Raw genomic sequence first — 27,598 nt, forward strand, 5'->3', positions numbered from 1 at the left:
GTATCTCTTGTGGATGAGGGGGTACTGCTGTATATCTTTATTGGAATCTAATGTTAATTGGTCCTTCTGCCCTCTTCCCAAATGTGGCAGGGTCCTTAGAACACTAACTTTGCCTATCTCCCTCCCCACTTATATGCCCTTATTGTAACGTATTTTAATATTTTAAAATTTATAAAACATTATTTTCATTTTATAAAGCCAGTATTTACTTAAATTATTCATATATTTACCTTTCGTGTTGCTCTTTTTTCTTTCTGCATTTTCAGATTTCCACCTGTGATTATTTTTCTTCTATTATTAGAACATCCCTGAACATTTCCTTTAGAGTAGATCTGCTTGTGATGAATTTTCTCAGATTCTCTCTAAAATGTTTTTATTTCATTTTCATTTTTGAATGATATTTCACTGCGTAGAAGTCTAGGTTACCATTTTTTCCCCCAGTACTTTGAAGATATTTCATTATAAGCTGTTGGTCTAATTGTCACTTTTAAGGATTCATCATTTGTCATATTTTTTGAAGTGTTAATATGATATGCCTAGGTGTGGATTTATTTTCTTAAGGTCTTTTAGCTTATTTTTAGATAGTAGGTTACAGAGTTTGTTTTGTTTTTCTGTTTTGCAGGCACATCTTTCTGGCATACTTTCTTTGTCCCTAGGCATGTTATTCTCCCTTTTTTTTTCCTCATACAATAACTTTGTATAGGATTGCTCAGTTTTATATAAAATTAATTTTTCTGAACTTTTAGAGTGAGACAAGTTTCATTTAAGCTTTCCTAATTTCACAGAGCTTTGTTATATATATATATCATTTTTGTAGTGTTCACAAATACAATTGCTTGCTCTCTAGAATATGTTGGTTCTGTTCCCCTACCACTCTTGGTCTGATCCTTTTTTTTTTTTAATCTCTATTGCCCCTCTCCTGCTCAGTTGTTTTTCATTTTTCATTTTTCAATTAGAGTTGACATACAGGATTCATTTTAGATGTCTTTTCTGCTCAATTTCTGTTTTATTCTCAGAAGTTTCTCCTCGGTATGAAGTCCTGTCCTAGAAGGGAGCTTGCCAGGTCAGTTTTGAGGCTCTGGTGCTGGACTGCTCTGGCTGTTTTAGTTCTTATGTGAGCCCAGTACTGGAGAGGACAAAGCTCTCAGCTTCAGCATGGATCTCCAGTTGGTCCTCTGCACTTTCTAGTGACTATTTATTAGTTGTTTTGGGGTTCTCCAGTTCTCAAATTCCTCAGATGCCACCTCATTGCTCCTTATGTAGAAATGTTAAAATCATGCAGATCTTCTGACTGTGGGTGGTTTGTCCTCACCTGCTTGCATTTTAGATTTATGGGGATATCTTGTCACCTAGTTTCGTAATTGATACATGAGTTTTTAGTTTGGCTGTATGGCTGTTCTTTGTGTTTTATGGGGATTCAGAGATTGAAAAACTATGTTGCTAACTCCACTATCTTCCACAAATTCTTTTCCTGTTTAATTTAATTAACTTATATTTGACCCATTCTTAACTGGAAACCTCTTTTCAAATAATATCTATTTATATTCCAAGTAGTTGAGAAATGCTGGTTATGTTAGAAATAACTATGAAAGGAAAGTCTGACAGTGGCTTAAACAAATTGGGGTTTGCTTTTTCCCAGAAGCAGTCTAGAGATTGGTGCTGGTTCAGTTGTTCAGTGATGCCATCAAAGACTCAATCTTCTAGTACCTTACTAGTTCAGCATCCTTAGCATGTTGGCCCTTTGTCTTCAGAGATGACACTGTGTAGTTGCAAGATGACTGTTCTAGCTTTACATAGGAAGGAGCGGAAGGGTGGTGTCAACTCCATCTGTCTCTTTATCAGGAAAGCAAAACTTTTCTAGAAACCCCCAACTGCATTCTGCTTCTGTCTCATTGGCCAGAACTATTCACTGGCCACCTTTAAATACAGAGGAAGCTGGGAAAGAAACCTTTCTAGCCTATAAATGGATTCCCGTGAGGAAGCAGAGGCTTGGCAGTGGGTGTTGGGTTAGCTAGTGGCTGATGTCTGCTATACTGCTTTACTTTCTCTTTTTACTTTCTTTGCTCTTGAGTAGTGGCAAGATATAGGGGAAAGAATATTGGACTGGAGTTTAGGAGACCTGAGTGTTGATTCTAACCCAGACCCTAGCTAATTGTGTGATCTGGATATAAGTTATGGCTTTGGGCCTCCATTTCTCAAATTGCAAAATATAAGAGGGAGAATATTTGTTTTATTAGCATCCTCCAGAATTCTGATACTGTGTTTTCATTGACTTAGAAATTTGTAGTGGTGTGGTTGTTTTCAACTTGCAATCTTTTCTTAAATCAGGTGGGTTGTTTGTTACTTTGGGGAGGGTTGACATACTGATCTTTGCTTTTTTTTTTTAAGTCTTTTTCCATATCGAATTATTTCTCACTTTTAGGAATTTTAGAGGGGAATGGTATCATACCAGAAACTGTAGAATATTACCTTATGTTTTTGGAGAATGTTATAACTTTTATACACTGGAGTTGCTTTGTCATTAACAAACTAAACCAGCCCAATCCCGTCTGATCTCAGAAGCTAGGAAGGGTCGGGCCTGGTTAGTACTTGGATGGGAGACCACCTAGAAAGACCAGGTGCTGTAGGCGTAAAAATAAAAAAATAAGAGATTGTAAATTGACAAGGTCGTTGCAATATGTGAGGTCAACCAAGGGTTGCCCCGCCAAATAAACAAACAAACAAACAAACCAAAATGACCACTGAATTAATTAATAGGGCAAAAATAATACAGTATGTGTCCGTATCTGTATATAAGGCAGTCTTAAATATGAGGTAGTCACCTATTTTTCTGAAGAGAAGAACTGAACAAAAGCTTTTGGCTAATTTGAGAAGTAGATAAAACAGTCATGTTCATTTATGGCATTAATTCATATTTCTTCCTCATACTTAGCTAATGGCCTTGCTTTCTGTTTTCTTGAGAAAATAGAAGCAGCAGAAGAGACCTCTACAAGCTCCCTCCACTATATCTTCCCAGAGCCAGCATCTATTAACCATAAAGCCTGCTTTCCCTACTGTTAGGCAGATGAACTGTCCATGCTCTCATTTGTGGCAAAACCGTTGACTTTTGTATTATATTCCCCTCTTGCCTACTCAAGGCCATCACCCTAGCAGTTTTTTTCTCTTTTTGCATCATCGGTTTTTCTCTCTTTACTGGATCATCCGTACTAGCGTATAATGCAGTTATTTTTCCCATCATGAAAAAAAAATTCTCTTTGACCCTACTTGGTCCTGCAGCTAGCACTCCATCTCTTTGCTCCCCTTTACATCAAATCTCCTGGCCATACTCAGTGTCTTCAAAACCTCTTCTTGGAGTCTTGATAAATCCATCCCAAAAGGCTTTAGATTCTACCACTTCACCAAAACTATTTTCGTTAAGGTCACTAAATTTGCTAAAATTGATGGTTAATTCTTAAACTTCCTCTTATTTGACCTACCAAGAAGCATTGGACAGTCCATTCTTCTTCAAGAAGCCCTTTCTTGCCACTTCCAGGTTACCATTCTCTCATGGTTTTCCTTCCGCTTCTCTGACTGCTTCTTCTGACTCTTTTGTTGGTTCTACCTCATCTAAATACCCTACACCAAGTCTTTGTACTGCTTCTGTGTCTCACAGTGGTGGCAATCTCATTAAATCTGATGATGATGCTCAAATATATACACCCAGCTCAGACCTCTCCCTTGAACTCTGGACTACTACATACACGACAGTTCCACGGTGTGCCTAATAGATGTTATAGCTTAGTATGTTCAAAACTGAAATCTAGATCTTCCCTACAAACCTCCCTGCTGAGTCTTCCCCTCAGTTAACGGAAACTCCCAGCCTTCCCGGGACTCAGATCAGAAACCTGGGAGTCATCCTTGACTTCTTTTAAAATACTAAATGCCAAAATTATGTTGATTCAATCTTCAAAATATATTCAGACTCCAACCTTTTTAGCACCTCCAGGTGCTACCTTCCTGGTCCCAGCCATCGTTATCTCTCCCCGAATGACTCCATGAACCTCTTCACTGGTCTCCTGCTTCTGGCCTTGCCCCTAGTCTCTTCTCAGCAGGTAATCTGAGTTAAGTCATATCACTCTTCTGCTCAGATCTCAGGTGGCTTCCCATCCTGCTGAGGGTAAAAGCCACAGTCCTTACTGTGGCCTGCAGGGCCAATCAGCTTTTGTTTTGCCCGTCTATGGACCTTTTTTCATTTATGCTGTCATTTTTAATATTCAAGAGCTTTTTTTTGTTCTCTGAATTTTCTTTTTTTAATAGCATCCTGGAGGCTCATAATTTTTTAAGAATAATGTAGTAATTTGTTTTCAAGATTTTCTGCTCATTTTATCTGTTTCTTTTAAGCTGCCTTTTTGTGTGTGCTTTTGGTCTCTGTCTCATGTCGAAACCTTTTCTCAAATGTCAAGAGATCCTTTTATTGTCCATTCATATTTGAGTTAGGCATTAAAACACTAATTTTAGAAGCCTTTATATGTATGCATAGAGACTTGTATATCCAGGGCTTAACTTTAGGCTTTTGAAGCACAGAGCAGATGCTTTCACTGGAGGACTTCCTTCTGTCAGTATCTGAAAGCCTTTTCCCTTTGGTTAATCAGTTTTCCCCAGAGGAGAGGAACTTCCGAACTTTATCTGGGGTAGGGTGGAGGTGGGTGTCAGTGGTTTAAGCTTGACTGCAAGCAGAGGAGAGAGAATGTGGGTCTCACTGTTCTGTAATAGACTCTTGTTTTAAATTCCTCTCCAGAGCTTTGCCTGGGATTCTAGAGTCCATTGCTCCTCTGGTTCATCCTGTCTGGAGATAAACCTGAATTTCTGTTTGGGTGAATAATGGGATCCAGGGGTAAACTGCTTCTTACACACAGGCTTGCAAATAATCTTGTGTTTCATCTCCACCCAGGACTTCCTCCTTCCCAATGTCTCTGGTTCCCCCCTTTCTGGAATTTGTGCCACCAGCTGGTTACTTCTTGATTTCTCTACCACAAGGCACTTATTTCTCTGCTTTCTCTGAGCTGTTGATTCAGTTGCTACTTGTCTGCGCACTTTCCATCCTCTAAATCTGTTGACATCTCTTATCATTTTTGCTCTTATTCTTTGTCTTTGTGGGTTTACACTTTTGGAAATGTATTTGCTGTTACTTTAGTGGGATTTTGGGAAAGGAAGGAGGTAGATGGATAAATAGTAGATGGTAGAAGGAAGTACATGTGCAAATGGAAGTAGTTCTTTCCCATTAAAATTTTTAAAAATTATGAAAAAAGCTGTTGTTAAAAAATTTTTCAAACAACAGAAATGTGTAATATAGGAAACACTAGTTTCTTATAATCCCAAACTGAGAGAGAAGTAGTGGTAATAGTTTGGTAGTCCGGAGATCTTTCCAGGCTTTTCACACGTAATATAATCATTTAGATATGTACACATGTGTGTTTATATGTAAAAATATGTATGTGTGGACATGAATTTTTGTAAATAACATGTATAGAGTATGTATTAAAAATTCCAACATATAGATACTAGAAATACAACAAAATATTTTTTAGAAATGATATCATATACTGTGAGATAACTTAATTTTTTTACCTAATAACTTTAAGGCATCTCTCCATTTCAGTATCCTTAGCTCTACTTCATTTGTAAAAAAAAAAAAAAAAATGGCAATGCTTGAATTTAACTTGTCTTCTTTGATGGCATTTGTAATGTTTCCTTTTTTTATTATTACTAATTGTGAGGTGAATTTCCCTAGGTAGATCTTCGCAGGCCAGATTTTTGAAGCTGTTAGTGGGTGAGGAGGGGGGTACATGTTAATAACCTGCAGAACCATGAAAAGAAATTCAAAACAACAGACAAGACCAGCATTCTTGAGTTATGAATCATCTTGACAGTGCCTTGTTAGCATCAACACAATGTTGTGCCTCTTCTGTTTTCTTCCTTATTACCTTTTTCTCTTATTTTTTTTTTTTATATTTGTTGTATAACTCCTCTGGCCAGATTTCAGTTAAACTAATATGCTCTATTCCTGTTACCTACTAGGAGTACCATTAGGCATTGGCTTATTTTATAATTTTTACTCACCTGTGTATATAAATGAGAAAAGAGCTACTACTTTTTACTAATCAGAAATATTTAATCTGTGAGTGAAAAAAATTCAGAATGATAAAATTCTCAACTCACTATGGTATTTGAAAAGTCAGCTTTTTATTTTACTTTAACATTTTTGATAAGATCTGTAGTATAAAAGTTTTAAACTTCATTTCTTGTTTAAGTAGCTTTACGATTTTGATCTGAAAGAAGTAAAATATGTCTCTTTTTAATCTATTTTGGTATTATTAAGTAATGAGCCACACTTTTTTATGAGAAAGCAACAGCAATATGAAACTGTGATTTGGGAATAGATATTGGCTCCAACATCATCATATATCTCTTTCTGGTTTTTCCATTGTCCTAGGTTTTACTATGAGCAAAAAATACTACGAAAGGTCTTTGAAGAATGGAAAGAAGAGTGGTGGGTTTTCCATCGAGAGTGGAAACTCTGTGTTCGAGCCGACTGTCACTACAGGTCAGATTTTATTTATGTTACTTCAAGTATACTGACTGATACATGTTACCGAATAAGTACTTGTTGGCATGCTTCTGGTCAAAGGGGAAAAGTTCTGAATCATTTTGTTTTTCTTCAAATTCTTTTTAGAGTAAGCAAGATCAAAATGCTAAAATACTAAATTATTACATTAAATGCTAAATTAAATTCAAGTACATGTGCATGTGAGCACGCACACTCCTTTCATTCAAGTAACCATTATGTGTTAGTTATGCTAATGATTTGAATAGGGTTTTCTCCCTGACTTTCACTTCTGTATAACTTCTAATTCTGAGAATATTCCGTTCTTTAACATAAGTTGTTTTAATTTATACTGATTGTAGAAGAAATATGTGCCCAATATATCTTACACATTGTATGTTTAAAATGGTGTTTACTCTCATTATAATCACTTCTTTATTTAGGTTCTTTGGGGCAGGGGTTCTGATTTGTATATTTCAGATAAAATAGACATGTTGAATAATTCTAATAAGCTGGTAGAGTATGAAATCAAGTCTTAGGAAATGGAGTAGTGAAAATATGGAGGGACTGGTGGTCTTAATGTATCTAGTGTATGTGTCGAGAAGGAAAAGAGAAAGGAAAAAGTGTCATTGACCATGTTTTAGTTCAAGAAGTAATGTTTTACGTAGTGTGGATATGACTCTCATTCCAAACATCACAGCTTTGTGGATGCAGAAGGTAAAGTTATTCTCAAAGAAGTTAAGCCTTTTTTTTCTTCAGTAACACTATAAGGTGTGGAAAAAATGCTCTGTCAAGGACAATAGGTTTCACCATGACTGTAGGAAATGAAATTTTAGCTTAGGATGTAGATATGGCTTTTTTGTATCATAAGGGTCCATGTTAATTTCTCCTGAGTACTGACCAAATTAGGAATTGTTTTAAAGAAATGCCATTTAGGTTTTTTTTGGCTCCTCAGATATTATTTGTATAACCTGATGTTCCAGACTTGGAAGATCTACGTGTATCAGCAGCAGGAGATGAGGAGCAAGTACATGAGAGCCGAAAATCATGGTAAGAAGAGGAAGTGCTTGTCTAAAGAAAGTGTCCACATTGACTTTTTTTCTTTATAAAAACTTTATTTTTTAGGAGCAGTTTCAGGTTCACAGCAAAATTGAGGTGAAGATACAGCAATTGCCCATATACCTTCTGCCCCTACACATAGCTTCCTCTATTATCACTATCCCCCACCAAAGCGGTACATTTGTTACAACTGATGAACCTACATTGACACATTGTAACCACCCAAAGTCCATAGTTTACATTAGGATTCATTCCTGGTATTGTTCATTCTGTGGGACAAATATATAATGACATGTATCCATCATTATGGTATCATACAGAGTATTTTCACTGACCTAAAATTCTTCCATGCCTCACCTATTCAGTTCACCCTCCCACCAACCCCTGGCAACCACTTATCTCTTTACTATCTCTATAGTTCTATATTTTCCAGAATGTCATATAGTTGGAGTCATATGGTATGTAGCTTTTTCAGATTGGATTCTTTCACTTTGTAATATGAGCTTAAGGTCCCTCCATATCTTTAGTGGCTGGATAGCTCATTTCTTTTTAGCGCTGAATAATATTCCATTGTCTGGAGGCATCACAGTTTATTCATCTATTGAAGGACATATTGGTTGCTTCCAAGTCTGGGCAGTTATGAATAAAGCTGCTATAAATATCCATGTGTACATTTTTGTGTGGACATAATTTTCAGCTCCTTTGGGTAAATACTAAGGAGTGCGATTGCAGGATTGTTTTGTAAGAGTGTGTGTTTAGTTTTGTAAGAAACCGCCAAACTGTCTTCCGAAGTTGCTGTACTATTTTGCATTCCCACCAGCTATGAATGAGAGTTTCTGTTGCTCCACACCCTTGCCAGCATTTCGTGTTGTCAGTGTTCTGGATTTGGGCATTCTTATAGCTGTATAGTGGTTTCTTATTGTTGTTTTGATTTGTATTTCCCTGATGACATATGATGTGGAGCATCTTTTCATATGCTTATTTGCCATCTGGTATATCTTCTGTGGTGAGGTGTCTGTTAAGGTCTTTTGCCTATTTTTTGACTGGGTTGTTTGTTTTCTTGTTGAGTTTTACGAGTTCTTTGTATATTTTGGATAACAATCCTTTATCAGATATGCCTTTTGCAAATATTTTCTCCCAGTCTGTGGCTTATCTTCTCATTCTCTTGACATGAGCTTTTGCAGAGCAGAAGTTTTTAATTTTAGTGAAGTTCAGCTTATCAGTTTTTTCTTTCATGGATAGATAGTACCTTTGGTGTTGTATCTATAAAATCATCACCATACCCAAGGTCATCTATGTTTTCTCCTATGTTATTGTCTAGGAATATTAAATTTTTGTATTTGCATTTAGGTCTGTGAGCCATTTTGAGTTAATTTTTTATGAAGGGTATAAGGTCTGTGTCTATATATATATTTTTGCATGTAAATGTTCAATTCTCCTTGAACCACTTATCGAAAAGACTGCTGCATCGTATTGCCTTTGCTGCTTTAAGATAAACTGATATTTATTTAGATCTATTTCTGGATTCTTAGTTCTATTGATCTATTTGTTTATTCTTTTACCGATACCACACTTTTGATTACTGTAGCTTTGTAGTAAGTCTTGAAATTGGGTGGTGTCAGTCTTCAAACTCTTTTGTTCTTTTAACATTGTGTTGGTTATTTTAGGTCTTTTGACTCCATATAAACTTTTGCATCAGTTTGTTGATATCCACAAAATAACTTGCTGGGATTTTAAATGATATTGCATCATATCTATAGATCAAGTTGGGAAAAACTAACACCGTGACAATATTGGGTCTTTCCATGAATATGGACCATCTTTATTTAGTTCTTTGATTTTGTTTATCACAGTTTTGCAGTTTTCTTTATACAGATCTTGTACACATTTTGTTAGAGTTATACCTAAGTATTTCATTTTTGGGGGTGCTAATGTAATTGGTATTGCATTTTTAAATTCCAAATACTGTTTGTTCATTGCTGTTACATAGGAAAGAATTGACTTTTGTATATTTACCTTGCATCCTGAAACCTTGCTATGGATTACTTATTCCATTTTTTTGTTTTTGTTGATTCTTTTGGAATCTCCACATAGATAATCATGTCATCTGCAAACAAAGATCTGTTTTTCCTTTTCCAATCTGTATACCTTTTATTGCCTTATCTTATTACATTAGCTAGAACTTCTAGTACCATGTGTAAAAGGAATGGTGAGAGGGAATATCTTTGCCTTGTACCTGATCTTAGTCGGAAAACTTCGAGTTTCTTACCATTAAGGATGATACAGGTTTTTTACAGATTTTTAAAATCAAGTTGAGGAAAATCCCCTCTTTTCTTAGTTTACTGAAAGTCCGCATTTACTTTTGCAGAAGCTCTTTGGAAGGACAAGCACAATGTCTCAGAAATAATAATTCTAAGATTTGTTTGAGTCCCTCTCATGTTTTCCAGAATTTGTGATCTCAGAATGAGGACTCCTGCATGATCACATCCCTACGGTTTTCTCCATGCGGCATGCTTTTAGCACCTGCAACTCATTTAAGCATGATTGTGTGAGCTGGCTGTTCCTTCCCTACTTGTGCAGCGTACTGGCTGTTTCTCCCATGACACCTGGAGCTGTTGTCTGTCTTGCTGCCATGTGTCAAATTGCAGTGCTCACTTTGCTTCACTTTGCCCAGGTTGCTCCTTAATGATCCTGTGACCAGTTTAGCTCTGGCCTGTCTGGTTTCTCTGAGTTAAGCCCAGAAACCTTTGGGGAGTCTAAGTGAAAAAGACACCTACTTTCAAAAATGACAATGCAGCTTGAATTATCAGCTGCCTCATAGCCATTCCACATGAATGCCGGCACCTTAACCTTAGCAAGTCACAAATACAATTTGTTAGCTCGCCCCCTTTTAGACCTGCTCTTCCTCATACTTTTCCTAGCTAAAGGAGAAGCCTGACAGGAATGGCTTGTGAATTCCTCATGCCTTATGTCACTCAGTTATCCACTCTTACAAGATCTCCCTCTGAGAAGTCACTTGCACTCGTCCTCTTTTCTTTGCTACTGAGATTAATCCTTTTCTTTTCCCCAGAGTGTTATAAGTACCTCTCATCTCCTTGCATTTATTTTTCCCCCTTCTTAGTGTGTATGTATAGGTACAAGAGTGGTAAGACAGAAAAAGTCATGTCACTCTTGTCCGTAAAAATGTGTTTGTTTCCTCTTTGTTTACAGAATAAAGTCAACACTCCTTGTCTTGCCCTGCCTTCCCATACACCCTAAACCCTTGCCACAGTGGATGTGTACTTTCATATCTTTACACTTTACCCCTGCAGTTCCTTCATCAGGCCCATTTTAAATGTCACCTTCCCATATAGAGTTCCCTCATCTCCCCCAGCACAGTGGGTTCTTCCTTTCCCTATCTCTGTTCCCAAAGTGTAAAACCTCTTACTCAGGCCTCTTAGGTATCATACTGGATACATTATTTCAATATGTAGCTGGTAAGTAACTACATTGTTTCATTGTTTATTTAATTTACACAGTAAGAGTCACTCTTTTTGGTTTACAGTTCTGTGAGTTTTGAGGAATGCATACTCGTGTAATCACCAGCATAGTCAAGAGACAGGACAGTCCATGGCTCCTGATAAATTTCCTTGTGCTAACCTTCTAGCACCCTCCCTCCACAGTTGACTTATGGCAATCACCAATCAGTTCTTTATCACTGTATATTTTCTTTTTCTAGAATATCATATAAAAGGAATCATCCAGTATGTAGCCTTTTGACTCTGCCTTCTTTCACTTAGCATAATGCACATGAGATTCATCCAAGTTGTTGCATTTGTTAGTAGTTCATTCCTTTGTATCGCTGAGAAGTACGCCATTGTATGGATGTAACAAAGTTTATTTATCCACTCACCAGTTGAAGGACATCTGGTTTTTTTTTTAATTTCAGACAATTATGAGTAATGTTGCTGTAAGCATTCGTATATGGTTCTTATGTGAGTACTTCTCTTGGCTAGATAATCTAGGCCTAGGATTGCTAGTTAATATAATAGGTGTATATTTAATTTTATAAGAAACTGCTAAGCTGTTTTCCAGAGCAATTGTATCATTTTGCATTCCCACCAGCAATTTGAGTGTTCCCCTTCCTCTGCGTCTCCACCAGCACTTGGTATCGCCAGTTAAAATAAAAATTTAACTACTAGTTACATAGCGGTATCTCTTTGCAAAGTTTTAATTTGCATTTCCCTAATGATTAATAATGTTGAGTATCTTTTCCAGTGCTTATTTGCTATTTATCTTCTTTGGTGAAGTGTCTATTTAAGATATTTTTATCCTTATAAATTGGATCGCATGTGTTCTTGTTGAGTTTGAGAGAAATTTTTTTTTAGTGTATTCTGATTCCAAGTCTTGTCAAAAGCATAATTTGCAAATATTTTCTCTTAGTTGGTGGCTTATCTTTTTATTCTCTTAACAGTTTCCTTTGTGCAGAGTAAAACTTTTTAATTTTGATGAAGTCCAGTTTATCCTTTTTTTGTTTTATGGGTGTGTTTCTGATATCTAGGAACTCTACCTAACCCAAAGTCACAAAGATTTCACCTATGTTTTCAACTAAAAGTTCTCTGGTTTTACATATGGATCTCAAATATCCTGCAGCCTTACTAAAATTCATTTATTCTAGGAGACTTTATATAGATTCCATGGGATTTTCTCCGCAGACAATCATTCGTGAACAGAGACAGTTTTATTCCTTCCTTTCTAAATTTTTTTTTTTTTTTGCATTTGCTAGGGCTTCCAGTATGATATTGAATAGGAGTGGTGAGAGTAGACATCTTTGTCTTATTCTAGATCTTAGGGGAAAAGCATTCATTCAGTCTTTAACTGTTAAGTATGATGTTTGCTGTAGGTTTTTTATAGATGTCTTTTATCAGCTTAAGGAAGTTTTATTTCTAGTTTTCTGAGCATTTTTATCATTAATAAATGTTGAATTTTGTCAAATTGTTTGTCTATATTTATTGAGATGATTATATGGCCTTTTTTTAAGTATGTCAATATGGTGAATTATAGAGAGTGATTTCTGAATTTTGAATTAGCCTACATTCCTCAGATTAATGCTATACTTTACATATTGCTGGGTTCAGTTTGCTAATATTTTGTTGAGGATTTTTGCATCTATGTTTATGAGGGATGTTGGTCTATAGTTTTCTTTGGTTCTGGTTCAAGGTAATACTGGCCTCACAGAAAGAGTTGGGAAGTATTTCATGCTCTTATATTTTCTAAAAGAGATTTGTAGAATTGGTATTACTTCTTCCTTGAATGTTTGGTAAATTCTCCATTGAAATAGATCATCAGGGACTGGAATTTTCTTTGTTGGAGAGTTTTAAACTTTGAATTCAAGTTTTTTCTTTTTAATTTTTAATTAAGTTTATTGAGTTAACATTGGTTAATACAATTATATAATTTTCAGGTGTACATTATCATTTGACATCTGTATATTCTGTTGTGTGTTTACCACCCAAAGTCAAGTTTCCTTCAGCTATCATATATTTGATCCACTTTACCCACTTCACCCTCCCCCTAAACCCTATATTTGACCCCCTTTACCCTATCTACCTCCCGCCTCATCCCCGCACCACTAGTAACCACTAGTCTATAGTCCTCTGATAACCGCTAGTCTATATTCTATGTCTATGAGTCTCTGTTTGCTTGTCCTGTTCATTTGTTGCTTTTAGGTTTATATCCCACATATAAGTGATATCATGTGATTTTCAACTTTTTCTGTCTGGCTTGTTTCGCTTAGCATGATTATCTCGAAGTCCATCCAGGTTGTTGCAAATGGCAGTATTTCATTTCTTCTTATTCCATTGTATATATGTACCACAGCTTCTTTAGCCAGTCATCTATCATAGGACAGTTTGGTTGCTTCCATGTCCTGGCCACTGTGAATAATGCTGCTATGAACATCGGTGTGCAAGTATCTTTCTGGATATGAGTTTTCAAGTCTTTGGGGTAAATATGCAGTAGAGGGATTGTTGGATCATATGGTCGATCAAGTCTTAGTTTTTTGAGGAACCTCCATACTGTCTGTTTTCCATAGTGGCTGTACCAATTTGCAGTCCCACCAGCAGTGTATAAGGGTTCCTTTTTCTCCACATCCTCTCCAACATTTGTTATTACTTGTCCTGTTGATTATAACTATTCTAACAGGTGTGAGATGGTATCTCATTGTGGTTTTGATTTGCACTTACCTAATAGCTAGCGAAGTTGCACATCTTTTCATATATTTGTTGGCCATTCGTATGTCCTCTAGATACCACCTTTTCTTTATCTGTTCATCTATTCATGGCCTTTTGGCTATTGTGAATAGCCATTTCAAATATGTTGTTGAATTTATGGGCATAGAGTCATTTGAAGTATTTCATCATTATAATTTCAGTATCTGCAGGATCTGTAGCAATAGCCCCTCTTTCATTCCTGATATTGGCAATTTGTGTGATCAGGCTTTTCTTCTTGGTCAGTCTGGTGAGAGCTTTATTAATTTTATCAGTCTTTCAAATAATCAAGTTTTATATTCATTTATATTTTCTATTGTTTTTCTGGTTTCAAGTTCCTTGAGTTCTGCTCCTATATCATTATATAACTTCTGCAAAGTCTGGTTTTAGTTTGCTCTTCTTTTTCTAGTTTCTTGAGATGCAAGCTGATATTGTTGATTTGAGATCTTTCCTTTTTTCTAACACATGCATTTGCTGCTATACAGTTTCCTTTAAGCACTGCTTTAACTGCATTCCACAAATTTTAATATTTTGCAGTTTTGTTTTCATTTAGTAAAAAATATTTTCTAATTTCCCTTAAGACTTCCTTTTTGACCCAAAGATTATTTAGAAATACGTTTAGTTCTAATATTTGGGATTTTCCAGTATCTTTCTAGTATTGATTTTCTAGTAAATTCCGTTCTAATTAGAGAACTAGACTTAGTATGATTTCAGTTCTTTAAATTTGTTAAGGTTTTATTTTGTGGGCCAGATAATGTTCTATTTTGTGAATGCTCCATATTTACTTGAGGAATGTGCATTCTCTTGTCTTATATTGTTGTTTATAGTATAATAAATACAGCCATATTACAGAGTAGGAGGAAAAGATACTTGGATTTTTAAGATAAAAAGTTATTTCTGACATATGACATGGTTTCAAGCTACAAAATTGGAAGATGGAATAATGAACCTTCACATGCACCCACCCAACTTCAGCAATTATCAACTCACACGTCTCACTTCTTTGCTTCCTGTTATTCTCATCACTTCATCTGTAAATATTGCATAGTCTATCTCTAAAAAATAAAGGCTTTTAAAATAAAGGATTTCTGAACAGTGCAGTGTATTGATTTTCCTTTAAACATTTTGGAAACGTCATCACATATATAACCATTTTTCATATGCACTTGCCTCCTTATTAATTTTGTGGAGCTTCACAGCTTTTCCAGCAGGGGGCATTTGAAGACTGGAGAAATTTAGATATTCAAGGAAGGGATGATTACAGAGAGCCTGTGAGCTTTTATTGTAACCCAGAGTAATCCATCTCCCTATACTCCTTTTGAAAATCTCTTCGGTGCATCTAGATGCAAAGCAAAAGATGCGACAGGCCTGGAAGTCCTGGTTGATCTACGTGGTTTTTCGAAGGACCAAACTTCAGATGCAGACCGCCGCCCTGCAGTTCAGGCAGCAGAGTATTTTGTGGTGAGTGTGCTCAGTTGCCCTACAGATCAGCAGCTATCATTTTACTTCAGCCTTGTTTTATGCTGCTGGAAAGCAGCACGAAAACCCACTTTAAAACAATTTCAAACATTATTGATACCTAATAAATACTTTTTGACAACTTGTTCAACTATAAGAAAAGGTTTTCACATAATCATAAGTAACGCTATTTGAGGTTCTAAACCCTATGTTAAGTTTGTGTGATTTTTTTTAATGCAAAGTGTCTCATTTAATCCTAACCATAAACTATAAAATAAGTACTGGTATTGTACAGATTAAGATACACGAGTCTCAGAAAGGTTGAGTAACTTGTCTGGGCTCATGTAAATTGTAATCGACAAAACTAGGGCTCACCTGCCCATTTTTTTGATGCCAAAGCCCATGCTCTTAACTGCTGCCCTGCACTGCATCTCATCAGCATTTCCTGCACATTGGAGGGACATGATTTAGTCCACTTCAAAAGCCAGATACGTGTAATAATGAGCTACTTTATAATGGGACTGATTCCACTGTACATTGTCTCTAGTGGTCTTCTAGTGTCCTGAATAGCAGGACACGATTTAAAGTCCATTTCCGGCCTGAAAGAGCTAGGCCCTGTCTATAGTCTGAATAAGAACACAGGCTTTACAGCTAGACTGACGAGCTCAGATCCCTGCTCCAGCATGTATTTTTGCATCATTTTACCTCTCTAAGTGTCACTTTCTTCATCTGCGAAATAGGCACACCATGAAGTATCTTTCAGGATTATCATGGGAAATAAATATAAGGTAATATCTGTAAAGTATTTAGTATAGTATCCTGAATATCAGTGGACATAAAGAAGTTACTTATATTTTGAAGTTATTTAAAAGTTATTCAGCAAATATTTAAAAATGCTTAAGAAGTATGCAGTTCTACTAGAGTCTATAGGGGATATTTTTACCTCAGTTTATTTATTCAATATATATGTATATTGAGGGCTCGAAATGTTCCTGGTACTATATTGGGTGCTAGGGCTGCATTCAGGGAATTTATGATTCCATAAGTGCTTAAAAAGATAATAATGCAAAATAGCTTGCGATTTTGAAATGAGTGATGCAGCTAGCATGGCCTAGGTTAGGAGGAAAGAGAGAATTTGATTAGAGTGACCAAGCAAAGTGAGTGTTTTTGTAAAATAAATGTTGGAGACTCTCATTTCCTCATTATTGTTTTCCTATAGCAAATAAGAAAATAAGAAACCAAGACTGAAATGAAACCTGGCCAGGACAGTAGGAAAAGATGGGATCCATCAAGGCTGGAAATCTAAGAGTCATTTTTTTTGTAGATTGTTCTGTGAACTCTCCTGATTTTTTAAATTTTGGCAATAATTCATATATATTTTTTAAACCTATGTAGGCCAAACAGCGTGTATACAGTCCCTAAGGCTGTATCTGGCCTTAGGAACCATCAGTTTCCAACCTTTAATTGGCAGCTTTAGGACTGTTTCTTGATTGTGTTGTTCAGCAGTGGCTCTAAGATGTCAGTCTAGAGATGGCACTATGAGGGAGAGGGGTTTGAGCTTATGGTCTGAGGCCCAGCTCTCACTACCCTTCTTTTCTCTGAGTAGCTTTTTTTCTGACTGGTTCCAAATTCAATTTGCTCTTTGACAGGGTGTGGTGGAGTGAGTGGAGGCGGCAACTAGGACAGGTCCGTATGGGCCATGCTCTCTGTGCCTCAGCTGTGAAGCATAGGACCCTGAGTCTCCAGCTGCAGGTGAGTCCAGCAGACTTGAGTTTTCATGTCCTCTGTCCATGTTGTCAAGTCAAGCCCCACACCCACAGAGAGTGAGGTCAGACTCCCAAGCAGAAGGCCAGCCATCATGCTACTGCTTCTCTGCTGGCCCCTCCTTGGAAGAGAGACAAAAGCAACCTGAAAGGCTGGACTCTGGGCTCTTCAACAGACAGAGGTTGCTAGATGTGATCAGTGGTTTGTAGAGAACGGCTAATTGTGGAGCTGGAGAGGGATTTATGAATTAGTTATAAATATATTTAAAGAAACAGTATATTCTTTATTTACTCATTATCGTTTTCTTACAGCAAATTAGAAAATAATGAGGACAGAAAAGAAACTAAGACTGAAAGAAAACCTGGCTTCTTTTTCATATAATCTTGCTTATCTTAGAGGTTTCTTTTGGGAAAGCCAGTAGCTTTTGGTCAGTAAAAAGGCCTAACATCTGTGCTGTGGTGAAGCTCTTATAGCTTTTGATAGACTCTCTGAATTTTTGTCACTTTTTTGTGCCTATAGGACTGCTAAGTCAAAGAGAATAGAACAGGGAAGAAGAAAAAAAGAAGTTCCTGTTACTATATGTAGGAGTAATATCTTTTTTTTTTATGATGACACTGGTTAATGAGATCCAGTAAAGTAATATCTTTTTATTCTGACAACATTTGGTATTGTCCATGCAAGTATATGTAGTGTATGGAGATCACAAGCAAATAGCATATACAATCATACAGATCCAGGGGGTAAGCACATTGGCTCACAGGTCATATTTGGCCTGCTGCATGTTGTTGTAAATAAAATTTTATTGGGACACCGTCATACCTATTCATTCATGTATTGTCTAAGGCTGCTTTCAGGCTACAGTGGTCGAGTTGTTGAATAGTTGCAACAGAGAATGGGTGGCCTGCAAAGCCTAAAATGTTTATTATATGCCCTTTTAGAAAAAATTTGTTGATTTCTGAACTCATAAGAACTTTTGAGGCAATAGCAAGGAATCAGAGGTCTTTCCATTTGTAATAACAGTAACAGCCACAGCAACAGCAATAGCATTTGTTGTGGTCTTGTGCTAGCTGCTGACTAAGTGCTTTACATGCATTGTCTCATTTAATTTTCATAATTCTTTATTAAAAATTTCATTATTGAGGAAACTAGGAAGTTTAAATAACTTAAATAAGGGTGTACACCTAGCAAACATTGGAGCCAGAATTTAAACCCAAGCATCCAGAATACTGCAGAGTCATTCTTTTAACCATCATGCTGCATTGCCCTTAATAGACTTGTAATCTCAGGAGGGAGATGGAACTGACAAATGTGAAAATGCTATAAACATAGGAACATAATGAGACTGATTGTCTGTCACTGATGGACTACAACTTTGTAAGTTTTCTTTCCTTTCAAATAGCCAGTTTGGGAGCCTATAAACTCATTCTACTGATGGCTGCTATATCTCGGAACACTTTTAGAATTCATTTTTTACAATTGTCTTTAGAACTTGCAACAACAAATTTGATTAAATATGTTTAGTCATAGTGGATTTTTATGGTTTGAGGTTGGATTTAACTTATAAAACAGCTAAGTCATTCAGAATCAAATCCTGTGAAAAATGTGAGTAATCAAGATAATATTGATATGGGCCAAAAGCTATGTGAGATTCTAAGACACAGATTTTATTGTGCAGATTATAAGTAATAATGCCTTGTGCCTGATAAGCACCATATGATTTACCAAGGACTTATATACTTAAGTCCTTTCTCTTAAAGCTCATGTCTCTGAACTACATAGGACAGACATCATGAGATGTGTGAAGTTTTTAAAAATTCAATTTATGTAGTTCAAACATAGAAACATTATATATGAAACATTTATAAAAATGTACTGTACTAACAGATAATCCAAGTACCTACCACCCAGATTTAAAAGGTGTTAGCATTTCCCATACTTGCCCCAGAATTTAATGTAAATGGACACTACTCAACCCCTGTTCTTTCTCCCTTCTGCCACCTTCCCTTCTCAACCATAGCCACTAATGTGACACTGAAATCGTTGTTCTCTTGTATTCTTTTTACTTGTAAAAATGTGTGCATACAGATCCATAAAGAATAAATGCTATGACTTTGCATAATTAGGAAACTTATGAATGTTGTTATACTGTATATTTACTTTGAAGCTTGCTTTTTTTTTGCAACAGTATTTTTTTGAAGTTTATCCACGTTGATACATATAGATTTATTAACTATGTGTAATATGGCTCAACTTATCACTGTTGATGAACTGTTGATTACTTCTACTTTTTTGCAGCTACACATAATGCTGCAGAGCATTCTTAAACATGTATTCTTGTGCAAGAGTCTTAGAGTTTCTCTCATCTGGTTCCTAGAAGTGAAACTATTGCATCGTTGGGTATTCATCTCTTCATCCTTACTAGGTATCACCCAATAGCCTTCTAGTGCCTTACCAATTTACATGTTAATGTTTCAGTTCCCATTTCTTTCAGCCTCACCAGCATTTTGCATTGCCATATTGGTAATTTTCATCAATTTGATGTGTGTAGAATGATAAATTCATTGTTGCTTTAATTGATATTTCAATGATTCCTTATTTGGCCCAGCATCTTTTCAGAGGCATGTTTGCTGTTTGGGTTTCTGCTTTTGAGCTTGTTATAACCCTCATTCCTTTTTCCTTTTCGGTTATTTGGCTTTTTCTTACTGATTTATGGACGTTGTAGATTCTGCTTACTAATCTTTTGACTGTTACATATGTTGTGGCACTTTCTTACAGTCTTATAGCTTGTTTTTTGCATTGTGGTGCCTTTTTTCATACAGATATTATTTCAGTGTAGCCTAATTTATTCTTTTATGGCTTGATCTTTAATACATATTGGGTTTAACTTATAAATTGTGTGAAACAGGGTCGTAGTTTGTCATTTTCCATATGGATAATTAATTGCTGCAGCACTATTTACTGATTGGTCCATCCTTCATCTTTTTTGTACTTATTATTAATCCACCTCCAGCATAGGGCAAGTTCCCATTTATTCATGGGTATGTTCTGGGCTCGCCATTCTATTGGTCTGTTTGTCTTACTCTGAGCCAATACCACACTGTATCAGTTATGATTTAATGAAGCAGGAAAGAAAAAGCAAAGGTTCTCTAGTCAGACTGCCGAGGTGGAAATTCTGCCTTTGTTAACTATTAGCTTTGTGCCTTTGTATGAGTTACTTAACCTCCCTGTACCTTGGATTTCTTACCTGTAAATAGATAATATTACTAACTACCTAATAGGATTGTTGAAGAATAAGTGTGATGATATTTGTAATATGCTTTGAGTGATGCTTGGAATATGGAAATGCTCAGTAAATGCTGTTTATTACCACTCCTAATCTTACTGGACAGCTCTAAGTCTTCATATATGGAAAGGGATCTTCTTTATTCCTGTTCTTTTTTAAAATTGTCTCAGCTATTCTTCTTTACTCTTTCTTATTAATTTTAGGGTCAACTTCTCAAGTTCCACAACAAGGCCTACTAGGAAAATTGTCACGTGTATGATGGTTATTTTATCCATGAACTTGATAAATCTCCTGATATTGATGAGCATGAGAAGGTGTAATATTGCGATATATAAGAAATATATACTGGGTCATTCAAATGACCCAGTATATATTTCTTGAGTATATGGGATCATCCACAATTCCTAGCTCACACACAGCAACTCGAACTCCCAGAATTTTCTAAGTGTTGAGAGTGGGAAAAGGGGTCTTTTGTTATGTTAATGAGGTGACTTTTTGAAGCATCTAAGGATAAGGGTTGGTTGCCAGTGGAACCAACTGTGAGATTAGAGTGTTGGAACTTTCACTTACCACCCCCAACCTCTAGGGAGGGGAGAGGGGCTGGAGGTTGAATCAGTTGCTAATGGCCAATGATTTAATCAATCATGACTAATGACACTTCCATAAAAACCCAAAAAGATGAAGTTCAGAGATCTTCCAGGTTGGTGAATATGTGGAGATGTGGGGAGAGTGGCATGTATGGAGAGGGGTGGAAGCTCCATGCCCCTTTCTCACATAACTTGCCCTATGTATCTCTTCCATCTGGCTGTTCCTGAGTTACATCCTCTTATAATAAACCAGTGATCTGAGTGCTGTGAGCTGTTCTAGCAAATTAAACTTAAAGGAGGTGGTTGTGGGAACTTCTGCTTTATATGCAGTCATCAGAAGTACAGGTAACAATCTGACCTTGCATTTGGCATTCTGAGTTAGAGGGGGGTCCTTGGAACCTCCAGTCAGTGGCCAGTGGGGCAAAAGCACAGGTAAGAGGTTGGGCTGGAGGCTGACATCAAAGTGTGTGTGTTGGGGGATACAAGGCAGACTTGCAGGATGGAACCCTTAGCCTGTGGAATCTGATATCTGATGTTGTCTCTGGGTAGATAGTGTCAAAATTGAGTTGAATTGCTTGGACACCCAAGCAAACTATAAGGCTTTGCAGGCTATGCCCATAAGGCTTTGGCTCTTATTCCAGGGGAGGTGGAATAAGCAAAGGAGTGATATGATCACACTTACCTCTTAATAGGATCCCTCTGGTTTATTATGTGCTGCCTTTTATTATTATTAATTATTATTATTATTATTATTATTATTTATGCCTACAGCACCTGGTCTTCCTAGGCAGTTTCCCATCCAAGTACTAACCAGGCCCTACCCTGCTTAGCTTCCGAGATCAGACATCAGGCTTGTTCAGGGTGGCATGGCCGTAGACCATGGACTATGGCTCCACTGGGGCATGAACCCAGGACCTTCTGCATGTAAAGCAGACATGCTAACTGCTACACTATGGAACCACATCCTGTGTGCTGCCTTTTGAAAGGAAGGGAGAGGTTTGTGTGTGTGTGTGTGTGTGTCTGCAAGAATAATGGAAAAATAAACAAAAAAACTAACAAAAAACAGGTACCTGTAGGGAGAAGAAGAGAACAGTGTGAGAACAAAATATTTTTGTGAACTTACTTTGTTACATATTTTAACTTCAGAACCACTTAGATTTTTTAAATATAATTGAAAAAGCAAATCAAAAAAGGTAAAAAGCAATCCCTAGGATTTTAAAATACACTGAAACAAACATATCAAGTTTGTAGCAATGACTACACAGAAGAAATAATTACTTCAAGTAACTTTAAAATATAATATTTTTGACTGTTTGTCCCTAGTGGGATGTAAGGACACAAAGAACTGCTAAGAAATCTAAAACTGTGTTCAGTAGTCTTATTGTTAGTAGCAGGTCTGGAATTGTTACATTAAAATGATTATAGCTACATTGTAAGATAAAGCAAATAACTATGGCAATGTCATTAGGAATCAGCATTTTTCAGGGTAAAAGAAAAGATTATAGGTATAAAATCAAAGAAAATAAGAGCCCTGTAATCTGAAACTGGAAATGTAAATATCAATATGGAGTTAAGATTTTTTTTTTTTTACCTAAAAGATCTGTTTCTAACTTTATTTACTGAAAGGACGTAGAAGCAGTGGCAATAATATAGCATTTAGCATCCCCAGTGACCCAAGTCTACTGTTTTCCACTAAAGGGAACTGAGATTTTTTTGGAGAAATGTCTGGTTCCATATCTAGAGCAGGAAATAGACATCATAATCCTAAAATATAGTAATTGTAAAGTGAGGAAATTAACAAAGGTTAATGGGGTTGTGTCAGGACTACCATAGGCTTAAAATAGAACAATTTGAGCATCAAAAAGAATAATGACTACAATGGATTGAAAACATACCAAATACATAAAAATTAATGCATTCATGATGAGAAATAAAAAGGAACTCATCAGTCACAATTTTGGATTGTTAGAGCAGTAACTCATTTCTTTGAAAATTAATGAAGGTAAAAATTAAGCCTTTATCCTTCCTTTCCTGTGCAAACTAATCTCTGAGAAACCAGAGGGTTAATGAGAGAGTAGACTTCTTTATAGAATTCCAGTTAATAAATGAGAGGGCACTGAAATTGGAAAGTCACTGTTTTGCCACTTCCTAATGAGAAAATGGATCTAGGCAGCAATCACCAGGTGAAAAAATGATGGAGGAAGTATAATGGAGGGATTGGACTGATGCCATCTGAAGCTATGGAACAGTTTTGGCACTGATAAAACTGGCAGCCAATCATGATATGCATCGTGATACAAATAATGGGAAGTACTTAGCACCACTCGAGAAATGTTCTTGTCTAGAAATTTGAACATGACTCCCCCCAAGCCTAACATGAATCTAACAATCATTTCATGGGAAGAAATACAGGGATCAGAGGAACGAGTTTAAGGAAACTTGTGACAGTCAGCCAAATCTGAAATGTGAGACATTTTATAGGCTGAATGACCTGGTTTCTCTAACAAATTGGTGGCATGAAAGAGAAAAAGGCAGGGAGGGAAATTGTCACATAAAATGGAGAGACTTAAGTGATAAAACAATCAAAACAAATGAGAAAGGACACTCTGGTTAAGAATAGACCATAGGATATGAAGAATAAAAGCAAAGAAAACAGTTAAGAAGCTATTATAAAATTCCAGGTGAGATTTTTGACAAGGATGATAGCAAGATGGTGTTGGATTCTGGGTATTTTTTGAAGGTATTGCCAACAGGATTTGCTAATGGGTAGATAAGAAGTGAAATTTCAGAGAGGATTCAAGATGACTCCCAGGTTTTTGGTTTAAGTAACTAGAACGGTGGAGTTGCCATTTACTGAAATGGGGAAGACAGAGGAGAGGCAGGTTTGCGGAGAGGTATTAGGAGGCGCTCCATTCTTAGCTCCGTGTCTTCGGCCTTACAGGCCTTTTGAGTATCCATGAGATGTCAAGGAGGCAGTTGGATATGTATGTGTGGACTATTGAGTACAGGTCCAGATCTGAGATGTAAATTTGGGAGTCCTCAGCATACAGATGGTATTTAAAGCTATGAGACTGGATGAAAGCACAAAGGGAGTGAATAGCTAGTGAAGAGGTTCCAGGACTGAGTTTGTAAGATGGGAATCAACAGCGGAAACAAAGGAGAAACCAGAGAGGTATCCCAGGAGTCAGGTGAAGGAAGGCATGATCAGCTATGTCAGAAGTTTCTGGCAGCTGAGGGAAAATGAGGACTGAGATTCGACCTTTGGATTGAGATGTGGAGATTTACTGATTCACTAGATAAGAGCAGTTTCAGAAAGCCTGAGGAAAAAGGATTCAAGGAAACCTGCCTGGGAGAAGAGAAATTAGAAAATAGCTATTTTGAGGAGTTAGCTGGATGGCAAAGTGTGGTCTGGAGGGGGTGTTGGTTGTTTTGAGAGTTACTGATTTATTCCTTTTTAGAAGTATTTTTGTCACAGTAATCTTTCCCCCCCAACTTTTTATTTTTGACAAATACCAAATCACAGAAAAGATAGATACTGTATACTCTTCATTAGTTTAACTGTTGTTTACATCTCACTACATTTGCTTTCTCTAGGTATATATTTTCTGAACCACTTTAAAGTTGCAAAGTTTACCCTAAATGTTTAAGCTTATATCTCCTAAAAATAAGGATGTTCTCCTATATAACCACAATATCATTATCATATCCAAGAAACTGAATATCGATATGGTAATATCTAAAATATAGTTTATATTCAAACTGTATATTGTTGCCATTTTAGTGTCAGGTTCAGGTCACCTGTTGCTTTTGCTTGTCACATCCCTGAAGGGATTCTTTTTTAGACTGGGAGAAATAATAGCGCATTCATATGCTGATTTTAAAAAAAATCTAATAGAGAGTGAAAATCAATGCTGCAGAAGTGGGGGAAATTGCCAGAGTGATAAACTTGAGATAGAAAAGATAGGATGTATCCATTGTGGGGGAGGGGTGGCCTTTGATGGAAGCATGGGCAGTTTATCCAGGAGGGAAGGCATATCCTCTAGTCAGGTGAGTGGGTGGAGTAGGGGGAGCTTGATGATTGCTTTTATTTTCTTGGTGAAATAGGAAGAATGATACTCAGCTTGAAGGAAAGGCAAAAAGGTGTTGCAAGTTTAAGAAGGTCTGAAGTCGTCTGAGATAGTCATCTTCAAACTAGAGAGTGCATATTACTGAATGTACACGAAGACTTTCCTAAGGGGGCATGTTTATGGATAGTCTTAAGGGAATCCTTTTGTAGACCCTCAGTTTTTGTAGGCATGCTTTCAGGAAACTAATGTGTCTGAGAGAGGTCCTCTTAACAATAGGCTTCCTCCCACTTTGGAAGAAAAGTCAGACCCTCACCTATCCCAAATCTAAATTAATTATATCGCTCCTTGGATTGTCCCTGCTGCTTGTCTACTCATTGATTTTCTTATTTCTCTTTATTCTTAATCCAGAAAAACTTACTTTCTGAAAGCAGAATGCACTCTTTAAAGATCCTTTCACCCCGAATTCCCATACTTTATGATCCTGCTTAGGGATTGCTACTTCCTCGTTTCTAATTTTAGCCTTTCTAGTGTGCCTGTCTTTTTTTTCTCATCCGTACTTCACCTCTGCTTCCCTGCCTCTCCTTTGATCATTGTCTTTTCTCTGGTTTTCAGGCTTGGTCACAGTGGCAGGAACAGCTCCTGCACGTACACAGGGAGAGACAGAAGGTGGTCTCTGCAGTGAAACACCATCAGCACTGGCAAAAGTGGAGATCCCTAAAGGCCTGGCTTAAATACCTACAGGTCCGAAGAGTGAAGAGACAGCAGAACGGTGAGCAAGATGTCCTGGGCTTGAGAGACAGAGGGTTGGATCACAATTTCCATTCTTCTTCCGCCAGTTGTACTAGTTAATTAAGGAGAAATGCAACCATATTATGCCACAAATTTTGAAAAAAGGAGATTAAAGAGGAAAATACGTCATCCTTGGTACATATTTAGTTATTTCTATTTTGGCCTTCTATGCATGTATTTTATTCAATAGGATTTTAATTATGCTGTAACTACTGTGATTATTACGATTAATATACATACAGTTTTATATATTGCTTTTTTATTTTTACATAACTAACCAACACCTTCCTATGTCTAAGTATTCTTCACAAATGTTATTTTTTTAAAGACTGCATTTTATAGGATGGCTTACTTTAATCTATTTAGCCATTCTTCTGTTGATGTTTGGATTGTTTGTTTCTCCCCGATAATGCAAATGCATGTGATTTATGATGGTGAGTTTTTTGAACACTGTTCAAACGATTTATTTCCCAGCGAGAGTTCAGAAGTAATAATACATAGGTCATGATTGTAAGTACTTTGTACTTTTGTTCTTTGGTTTCTCAAGACTATGCAGATGTGACTTAAGCACTGTTCTAGACACTGGGTTGGGCTCTCCAGCTTTGACCTAGGCCTCCCTGCAGATATCTTCTAGGCCAGTGGTCCTCAACCTTTTTGGCACCAGGGACCAATGCTCTTATGAGATTCTAATGCCCGATGATCTGCGGTGGAGCTGAGGCAGTGATGCTAGAGCTGGAGAGCGGCTACAAATACAGATAAAGCTTTGCTCTCTTGTCCACCTGCTTTTCACCTCCTGCTGTGTGGCCTGGTTCTTAACAGACCATGGACTGGTACCAGTCTGAGGCCCAGGGGTTGGGGACCCCTGTTGTAGGCTGCTAACACTGTCTCTTGGGAGAATTTGAATGAGTCAAGTTAAGAATAGTGACAGGGGACCAACATCTGGTTGTCCAAGCCTGTAAGGTGAAGACAGTAAGCTATTAAGCATGATGAGCTGCAGACTAACACTCCTCCATTACAGCATTCGAATTCCAGGACTGACTTTCTTCCACTTCTTGGACTTTAGCTCATCAGGCCATTAGCTAATTAGTGTTAAAAGGAGGTGAAGCTGACTGCTTGGATCAGCCTGACTGAAAGTTCAAAAAAGCCTTTGCCAGCATGTTGGCTAAGTTGTATATCATTGACTCAGCCCTTAAAGTCTTATCTGGGAGACATCAGTAAAGAGGCAGAAGTAAAACTGACTCTTTAAAAGCAGCAGTCACCGTTCTTACTCATCAGCAGTAACTAGGAGCCTCAGTGTTTTGATATTACTGATTTTATAGCATTCTCGTCCCTAAAATTACAGACCCTTTCTCTTTCCTTGGAGAGAAGAGATGTAGCTAATGGATTCCCAATAACCCTCCCATGTTTTTTTAAAAAATGTTTATTCTGAGATTCTTTGGGAGAGCAGCCTTGAATATCTGCTGTCTGCCAGTAATGGACTTCAGCTTGTTTTAAAGATGCTTCCAGCTCATTGCCCAACGTTCGGGGAGGTGGGCAGTACTTCAGTTATTTTCTCTGTTGCAGAGATGGCTGAGCAATTCCATCGAGTCACTGTGCTCCAGACACACTTCTGTGATTGGCAATGGGCCTTGGAGCAGAGGGAGAGCTTGTATACCCACCAGGCACAGGTGGAGGCACTGGCCACGAGGATGATGTTGCGTCGAGCCTTTACTCACTGGAAACACTGTATCCTTTTCAGCTACCCAGCCCTGTCCACGGCC

At 37.1% G+C, this 27,598-nt stretch overlaps 1 protein-coding gene and 1 pseudogene across 1 annotated transcript in view; one reads left to right on the top strand and one right to left on the bottom strand.

Moving 5' to 3' along the window:
- Positions 1 to 27,598, top strand: part of SFI1 (SFI1 centrin binding protein) — a 66,587-nt gene that overhangs the window by 12,849 nt on the left and 26,140 nt on the right. Inside the window, 6 exon segments of the mRNA XM_039862036.1 lie at positions 6,473 to 6,583; positions 7,539 to 7,633; positions 15,234 to 15,351; positions 16,998 to 17,100; positions 25,662 to 25,818; positions 27,402 to 27,563. Coding sequence (XP_039717970.1) covers positions 6,473 to 6,583; positions 7,539 to 7,633; positions 15,234 to 15,351; positions 16,998 to 17,100; positions 25,662 to 25,818; positions 27,402 to 27,563 — 746 coding nt within the window.
- LOC120602071 (uncharacterized) lies at positions 21,745 to 21,860 on the bottom strand (annotated as a pseudogene).

Source organism: Pteropus medius, unplaced genomic scaffold, assembly GCF_902729225.1.
Source record: "Pteropus medius unplaced genomic scaffold, Ma_sr-lr_union100, whole genome shotgun sequence".
NCBI classification, from domain to species: domain Eukaryota; kingdom Metazoa; phylum Chordata; class Mammalia; order Chiroptera; family Pteropodidae; genus Pteropus; species Pteropus medius.